Source organism: Heptranchias perlo, unplaced genomic scaffold (genome assembly GCF_035084215.1).
Source record: "Heptranchias perlo isolate sHepPer1 unplaced genomic scaffold, sHepPer1.hap1 HAP1_SCAFFOLD_44, whole genome shotgun sequence".
Taxonomy (NCBI): domain Eukaryota; kingdom Metazoa; phylum Chordata; class Chondrichthyes; order Hexanchiformes; family Hexanchidae; genus Heptranchias; species Heptranchias perlo.
Genome location: NW_027139453.1, coordinates 5,626,264 through 5,635,685, shown reverse-complemented (window position 1 = coordinate 5,635,685; position 9,422 = coordinate 5,626,264). Strand labels below are relative to the sequence as shown.

Genomic DNA, 9,422 nt, shown 5'->3' with positions numbered 1-9,422 from the left:
TTTGACATTGAGAGAGAAACAGTAACACAAATGCTTCAGAATAAACAACAACTTATCGGACACATAACAAGAACATTGATTTATTTAAACCCTGATTCATAAAGTAAGTAATTGTTCTGAATCAAACATCAAACACCACCTGGAGAACAGGAACACGGCGAACGGATATACAATCAATTAAACTTTATTTGTGTCTGAGAATTGATGGTGACTCTGGGTGCGGAACACCGAGCTACAACTGACCCTGTAAGTTGATATATTCAGAGAAACCCTCATTAATAGAGGCGCGATTTTTCCAGTGGGAGTATTAGGCTGCATTGACATTAAGACTGGTGACAGTCAGAGGGACAGTCAGGCAACTCACTTCACTCGGTTCTTACTGAGCAACATCTTTAAACAGACTTCACAGTTTTATAATCAAACAGCCGAAATATTGATGGTTTATCCGATCACAGGTGGATGGAGGAAGAGGTGATGAAGGGATATGGGGACAGGGCGGCAAAATGCGATCAGAACAATCCTCTCACTCTAAGGATCTGAGTGATATTAAAGGTGAATTTGTATCGAGCAGCGTTTTGACCGGGCGGACAGACTTGCTAAAAGTGCAGCAGGTGTATCAACCTGCAAGTGAGTGATCTAACTGATAAAAGTGTCCGGTTAGTATAAAGGGGCCATAACCCGGCATCTAATCGATGCTATGGGTAAAATACAGGTGTTGGAGGATGAAACGGGTTTCTCAAATCGGGTCAAACCCAGGACAGTTTCATGGAGCGCCGCTCCGTGTTTCAATCGCTCTATCACTGCATTGGATTCCCAATCTCACCTGCATCGTGACAGAAAGGGGTCTGACATAAACTAGCTGCTTCCCACCGGCAGAGGGCAGCAAAATGCCGGCCCGTTGGTTGAAGAGGTGGCAGATTTCAGGCTGACAACCGTTCATGGGAGAAGATCAGGGGGAGAATCAGTGTTCTACGTGGAGCACAAACCCACCCTGGGAATGGATTGTGATCACCAGGAATAATATCAACACTTTGGTGGGAAAAGACCGAAAACAGTCTGAAAGTTCTGATTAATGGGATTGAACAAATCCCACTCCTGATTGTTCGGATTCACAGTTATATGTCCAGGTTTAGAACGGATATGAACGAGCGTTAGATCAGCGGAAGGAGGGGAGGAGAGGGAGTCTGTTATATGTCCAGTTCTTGAACGTATATTACCGAGTGTTAGATGAGGGGAAGGAGCAGAGGAGAAGAAATCTGTTATTTGTGCAGGTATTGAACGGATATTGCCGAGTGTTAGATGAGGGGAAGGAGGAGAGGAGAGGGAGTCTTTTGGGACCACGGGAAATAACTTTAAATCTAAATATATCCACTGTATCACAAACTGCAAGGATTCTCAGTTAAAAATGCATCAATTTGAAACTCATTTGATGATCAAAATAAGCTGCAGCTTTTGATGGAGATGAACAATAACATTATACTGTCAATAGAATGATCAGTCAAGGAACAAGATAGAGCGGGAAATACAGTCACTGAATTTCTGCCTTTGATTTAACTTGGAAAAAACACAGTGAAATAAGGACAGTTACCGAGATAAGAGTCGTAATACGGTTAAATTCTGAATCATACATTTAGGAAATGAATATAATAACTTACCGGGGACTCCAATGGCTGCTATAATCGGATAGTAAATCATTACTGTCTGTATAATTGGCGGCAACACGGTAAATGGATACACGGCGAATGGAACTCTCATTCTGTCAGAGAAGTGATGGTGAATCTTGACGCTGGACACACGGCTCCAACTGACTCTGTGAGATGAGAGATTAAGAGAAAATCATTATTTATAATCGAGGGAAACATCCAGTGGGATCAGGGAACAGCAGCATTGACATTACTTCCAGTCATTCGGACAGCCCCCAATTCCCTTCACTGTGATGTTTGTGCTGCACTAATTAATTCCAAAGGATATTGCAAGTATTTTCAAATGGAACAGCCCAACGATTGGTGCAATATTATGTTCATATTTCTATCTAACAATATACAGTAAGCCGGACTCTGACAGCATCACTGCAACACGTTAAACAGAAGGAGGTTCAATTTCCCTCCTGTTTTGTGACATGGTTCACTCCTGTCGATGCACCTACTCAATACCAAGAATTCTCAAACATGCTTCAAGGGTTTGCATTGCTTCCCGCGATGAAAACACGTGGTATCATATTGTCATATTATGTTTCAGCACTGGAGGAGGCCATTCGGCCCATTGTTCCTTTGCCGGTTCTTTGAAAACGCTATCCATTTCGTCCCATTCCCCTATTCTTTCCCCGTACATTTCTATATGTTTTCATTTCAAGTATTCATCCAATTCCCCTTTTTATAGTTACGATTGAACCTGCTTCCACCACCCTTTCAAGCACTGCTGTTAAGACCACTAAAACTCGCTGTGTAAAAAAAATGTTTCCTCATGACCGTTCACGATTTTGAACACCTCTATGATATCTCCCCTTAGCCTTTTTTGTTCTAAGGAGAAAAACCCCGGCTTCTCCAATCTCTACACATAACTGAAATGCATCATCCCGAGTATCTATTAAATCTCTTCAGAGCCCTCTCTAAAGCATTGACATCTTTCCTAAAGTGTGGTTCCCAGAATTGAAAACAATATTCCAGTTGCGGCATTACGGGAGTTTTCTAATGGTTTGGTATAACTTCCTTAATTTTGAACTTGATGCCTCTAATAATAAAGCTCAGGATCCCCTATGCCTTTTAATAGCCTTCTCAACTTGTCCTGCCACTTTCAAATATTTGTGTATGTGCACATCGAGCTCTCTCTGTTCCTGCACCTCTTTGAAATTGTACCATTTAGTTTTTATTACCTCTCCTCATTCTTCCAACCAAAATATATCCCCTTGCACTTCTCTGTGTTAAATTTAATCTGCCATGAGTCTGCCCATTTCACCAGTCTGTCTATGTCCTCCTGAAGTCTGCTGCTATCCTCCACATTGTTTGCTACATTTCCCTGTCATCTGCAAACTTTAAAATTATAACATCCATACCGATGTCCAGGTCATTAACATATATCAAAAAGAACTGTGGTCCTAATACTGACCACTGGGGAACACCACTGTATACTTCCCACCAGTCTGAAAAACTAGCGTTCACCACTACTTTCTGCTTTCTGTCTCTTAGCCAATTTTGTATTCACACTGCAACTGTCCCATTAATCGCACGGGCTTTAATTTTGGTAATAAGTATATTATGTGTTACTTTATCAAATTCCCTTTGAAAGTGCATTTACACAACAACAATTGCACCACCCTCGTCAACCCTCTCCACTATTTCATGAAAGAACTTAATCAAGTTAGTCAAACACGATTTCCTTCAACAAATCCGTGCTGACTTTATCTTATTAACCTTTTCCAAGTGATAATTAAGTTTGTCCCAGATTATTGTCCCTAAATGTTGCCCCATCGCCGACGTTAGGCTGACTGACCTGTAATTGCCTTCTTTTCCCCCTTTGTGATCAGACGTGTGACAGATGTAACGTTTTCATTTGGTTCCTCAGCCATGCTATCTGCCTCCACAAGAACATCTCCTTTTATTGTCCCTGATCGGTCCCACCCTTCCTTTGACTTCTCATATTTATACAATTATGATACTTTTGTCTTCCCTTTTATGTGAGCCACTAATCTATTCTCATATTCTCTTTACCCCTCTTATTCCCTTTTTTAGATCTCCTCTGTACTTTCTGTATTCAGCCTAGTTCTCTACTGTTTTATGAACCTTACATTTGTCATAAGCCTCCTTTTTCTCTTTCATTTTAGTCTCCGTATCTTTAGTCATGCGTGGATCTCTCGCTTTCCATGCCCTTCCTTTCTACCTCTCAGTGATGTGTCCACTCTGTACCGGAAACCAACTCGTCCTTGACCTTCCCCGTAATTATTGTAAACCTAATGATATTATGATCAGTGTTCGCCAAATTCTGCCCCACTGTAACATGCTCCACCTGCCCAACTTCATTCCCCAGAAATAGACCCTGCATTGTATTCTTACTCGGTGGGCTGGAAACACCCTGTCCCATAACGTTATCTTGTACACATCTCAGGAACTCCTTCCCCACTTTGCCCTTTACACTCTTTACTGTCCCATTCTATATTGGGACAATTGAATCCCCCGTGATCAGAACTCTATAGTTCTTGCATCGTTCTGTAATTTGCCACCAAATTTGCTCCTCTATCTCCTTCCCACTATTTGGTGGTCTACAGTTTACATCCAGTTGCGTAATAGCTTCTCTATTGTATCATAATTTTAAACAAATAGTTTCTGTCTTTGAACTCTCGACTACATCATCCCTTTCCAGTGCTATATTAGTGCATTCGATCAATACTGCCTCTCTTTCCTTCACTTCCCTATCTTTCCTGAATGCCTTGTGGCCGGGAATATTAAGTACACTGTCCTCCCCTTCATTGAGCAAGGTGTCTGTTATTGCCACAAAATCATAGAACCATTAAGCGACTTGAGCCTGCAGCTCACCAACCTGTTTTGCCACGCTACGTACATTTAGGCACATGCACTCCAAACTCATCTTAGACTGCTTTGGATTTGACCCTGTCTGATATCTCCTGTTTCTGAACTCTCTTTTTAATCTAGTGTTATTTGACCTTCCCAATCCTCTGTGTTCGTTGCTTCCCCCCTCCATTGTTTCCATCTGATGCTCATGCCCCTGCCAATTTGGTTTAAACGCTCCACCACTTCACTAGTTAGCCTCCTCGCGAGGACATTCGTCCCAGCTCTGTTGAGGTGCAACACGTCCATTTTGAAAAAATCCCTCCTGCCCCAGAACTAATCCCAGTGTCCCAGGAATCTGAAGCCTTCCCTCTTGCACCATTTATCCATCTGTTTGAATGTGGCCGTTCAGGCTCTTTCTTCAATTAGGAATTTATGTCTTTCGGGCGGGAAGACATAAGGCTTTGCCCGAACACCTCAGGTGGACTAATGTAACCATAGACAAGGGCTTGAAATAACGTCGGTTTCATTGAAATGAAGAACTTTAACGGTTACAGATGATGATGAAACTGACACCTTTCTATTTGAAGAGCGCTACCCGAGGTATCGGGACCTGGACGATATCGGAATAGGTTGTGACAAGTATGAAGCAGAAGCTCTACGGAAATTCACATCCCCAGGAGTCTGTGGGCTGCGGTGGGGATTCCAGTTTCTGCTCCGTTCATTAATTTCAATTATTATCCATTCCATAGAGTTTCACTTTGATGTTTTATGTGGTATTATAATAGTTCACGCCAAGGACAACATGAACATTAGGAACAGGAGGAGGCCTCGCTGCTCTCTGGAACACAACGGTTGGAAAATGGGAGCAAAGAAACAAAACGAGCTAAAGGCACTGCTGGGATTTGAACCCTGGATTCCCTGTTTACAAGACAGGTGCTTTAACCACTGAGCCACGGCGCCCACATCCATGTCAGCTTTTTCCAAAGTTATCGTATTGATACTTTTGCAAGCGACTGTGTTGCTGCTTCCCCTTCATTTCGTCTGCGCAACAACATCAATCATTTGTTCATCGGTCTCTGCTTGAGAAACCATGGATATCAGTCATGACCCTCTCTTCCTTATCCCCTGGCAGTAGATCTTATTTCTAGCCCTATTCATCCTGTTGTATTCCCACACTCTCTCCACACTATCTGGTCTCATCCTATTACATTTCGCATCTCTTCCCACGAAATGTTGGTAAGTAATGTCTGTGATACACCAGGCCTTGACCTGCTCCTTTGGGTGACCTCCCACAACTACTGCAGAATAGTTTAATGTGTGTGTGTTTTACATTAGGAAATGAGTATTAGCGCTAGTCTACCTGGAGTACCTATTCTCACACAAACGACAATGTGGATTCAGAGCATTTAAATTTTAGGTAGTCTTACTGGACAAGACATGTTGTACATTCAATATTTGGTGATATTGCTCACTTGAAATAATTAGTGCACAAATCGATGGTGCTGTACATGGAATAGAAAGCGAGATTTGATGGATAAGAACCGTTTGAAAGGATGGCTGATCGGCTGTGGGTGGCAGCGAAATTTTCTCGTGGCCGCGTGGATCTATTGCCAATCGTTCGTTGATCTCCGGGTGTGAATCTCGCTTTGGGGCTTTCACTGATTACCAATTGAGAAATCCGGGTTTCGAATCTCAGTTAAGCATCACTAGAATTTTGTTCTTCGTCAAAAATCATCAAACCGCTTGTTGCAGATGGCAGGAGCGCCATTTTTCAAAGAAAGAAGGCAGTGATGGATAGAAGTAAGGAAGACAGGAAGGAGAAGAAGCAAGAACGACTGAAAAGGGACAAAGGACTGAGCCTGAGAAAAAGAGAGTGAGAAGCTGAGAGGCTGAAGTCTGTGACTTTTCTCAGTCATTTCTTGCTGCCTCATACTTCATTTGCTGTTTTTGTCCAATCGTAAGGTGCTGCGGCGCGATTAATGACGTAAATACAGCGATTTGGCGATCGCCGTTCAAGGCAACGTTGGGCTGAGCGACGAAAGCAACTTTTATCGTTTAATTCAACATTTCGGAGGAGCGGACTCACCAAATGTGACACTCGTTATCTGGTAGCCATGGCAGCGGCGGATCTACTGGTCGTTATCACCGATCTGATATTGAGGCAGATTCGGATTGCTCATCAAATAAGCTTTGTGCGATTCATTCCCGTGTGCAATATTCACGCCGTCCTGCTGTACGCAGCCACAGACTGTTCTGTCTGGTTCACAGTTAGTTTCACCTTTGATCGATTTGTGGCCATTTGCTGCCAGAAGCTAAAAACTAAATATTGCACCGAGAAGACTGCGGCTGTGATTCTCGGAACAGTGACTGTGGTGAACTGTTTAAATAACATTTTCTGGTACTTTATGTATCAACCTTGGTACACGATGTATAATAACCCCTGGTTTTGTTATGTGAGCGTCCTTGTTAAGATTTCAGGATTATGGACAGCAATCGAACTCCTTCATTATATCCTTAATCCGTGTGTCCCATTTGTTCTGATTCTGCTGCTCAATGTTTTCACCGTCAGACACATTTTAGTGGCCAGCAGAGCCCGCAGGAGACTCCGGGGCCACGACAGTGGGGAGAACCCCAGAGACCCAGAGATGGTGAGCCGAAGGAAATCCATCATTTTACTGTTCGTTATCTCAGGGAATTTCATCCTGTTATGGGCGCTGTTTATGATGTGTTCGATAGCGCAGCGAATGTGGTATCTTGGTTATATGTCTTTCGAACCACCTCTTTTTGTACTAGAAATTGGATTCATGCTCCAACTCCTGAGTTGCTGCACAAACACTTGTATTTATGCAGTTTCCCAGACTAAATTCAGAGAGCAGTTGAAGAATGTGGTGAAATATCCCATGACTATAATTGTTAAATTCATTAAAAACTGAGATGAATGGAAGAATTTCCAGCGTCAGAATTCAATCCTGGTTGATGTTCCACTCGAGCCGATAGTACCTGCCGCACTGTCGAATGTCAGTACTGAGGGAGCGCTGCACTGTCGGAGGGGCAGTGCTGAGGGAGCGCGGTACTGTCGGAGGGGCAGGACTGAGGTAGTGCTGAACTGTCGGAGGGTCAGTACTGAGGGAGCGCTGCACTTTCGGAGGGTCAGTACTGAGGGAGCGCTGCACTGTCGGAGGGTCAGTACTGAGGGAGCGCTGCAACTGTCGGAGGGTCAGTACTGAGGGAGCGCTGCACTGTCGAAGGGGCAGTGCTGAGGGAGCGCTACACTGTCGGAGGGGCAGTGCTGAGGGAGCGCTAGACTGTCGGAGGGTCAGTGCTGGGGAGCGCTGCACTGTCGGATGGGCAGTGCTGAGGGAGCGTTGCACTGTCGGACGGGCAGTACTAAGGAGTTCTGTTATGTCAAGAGCTGCTGTCTTTTGAATGAGATGCTAAACCTCTCAGGTGGACTTGATTGAACCCACCGCGCGATAACGTAGAAGAACAGGGGAGAGTCCTGGACAATATTTATCACTCCACCAACATCACTAAAACACATGATCATTGCCACGTTGCTGTCTGTGGGACCGTGTTGTGCACAAATTAGCTGCCGCGTTTCCTACATTAGCACCGCAATGACTGCACTTCCAAAGTACTTCATTGGCTGTGAAGCGCTTTCGAACGACCTGCGGTCGTGAAAGGCGCGGAATAAATACAAGTCGCTCTTTCTCAAATGGCGCTAATGAGCATTTTCTAATGTAAAACACACACACTCCAACTAATTTTGCTGTAGTTGTAGGAGGTCACATACAGGACGAGGTCAGGGCCTCGTGTATGACAGATATTATTCACTAACAGTTGATCGGAACAGATGAGAAATGTTATGGGCATAAGACCAGGTAATCTAGAGAGAGTGTGGGAATGCAAGATTATGAACAGTACTGGGTATAAGATGGGTTTTATCATTGAATTGATGAAGAAAATATATTAACCATCCGTCACACTATTTACGAGTCCCCGAATTTGTACTAATGATAAAGATCAACGACTATCCCACAAACCCAACCTAACTGGCGAGCTGTCTGGACTGGAATTCATTGGGTTTTTGAATGTCTGATTTGGGTCGGGCCATCTCTCGTCAGACCAATTTCGAGCTGATTGGGGAATGTGGAAGAACTAGGCGAATATATAGATGTGTACTCGGTGCACCATGGCGAGACATCTCTAAGGATCAGTGATCTTCTGGGAAAGACATAGCCCCCTGACTGAGTTAGCCTGTATCATTAAAAAGGACATTCTGCAGATCTCGAGGAAGGTGAGAACCAAAATTACATTGCTGCTCGTGGCTGAGATCCGAGTCCAATAATGGTCTCAGAAAGGAGTGAGAAAGATTGAAGGAATGAAATAAACAGCAACAAGAGGATAGGGAGATGGAAATGCACGATGAGAAGGGGAAGGCAGAGAAAGAGTTAAATATAAAGGTAGAGAAAAGAGATAAAGTTGAGACACTTGCTGCACAGGTTAGAGCAAGTAGGATTCCACGTGCTGAAGTTCTGCTAAAGATAAGTCGTGGGGTGGAGGAGTTAGAAAGCGCTGTAGCGGAATTATAGATGAACAATGGTCCAGATTTTACAGGAGTAGGGACCATCAGGCAATTCCGCTGTAGTTACAGTATTACAGAATGAGTCTAGTCCATCTGACGCCTGTCGCTCAACCTGTTCAAAGAATAGTCACCAACATCTGTTCCTCCACCTCCACTTTATCCACCGTTGAGTACCGCCCCTGTGCTATTCCACACTACGCATCACTTCCACCATCTCCAGCAAAACCCCAACCTATCATTCATTTGTCGCTGCCTCACCTCCACCTCATACTTACCCACCACTCCGAGCTGCCCCAATATCAAGCCCAATCTATCCTCCACTTCCAGCCGCT

At 44.0% G+C, this 9,422-nt stretch overlaps 1 protein-coding gene and 1 long non-coding RNA gene across 2 annotated transcripts in view; one reads left to right on the top strand and one right to left on the bottom strand.

Annotated features, from left to right (window-relative positions):
* The window catches only part of LOC137312877 (probable G-protein coupled receptor 139), a 46,974-nt gene extending 39,536 nt beyond the window's left edge, over positions 1-7,438 (top strand). The window contains exon 5 of the mRNA XM_067979257.1: positions 6,977-7,438. Coding sequence (XP_067835358.1) covers positions 6,977-7,438 — 462 coding nt within the window. The remainder of the gene's footprint in view (positions 1-6,976) is intronic.
* Positions 1-9,422, bottom strand: part of LOC137312864 (uncharacterized) — a 1,008,715-nt gene that overhangs the window by 472,594 nt on the left and 526,699 nt on the right. The window lies entirely within an intron of this gene.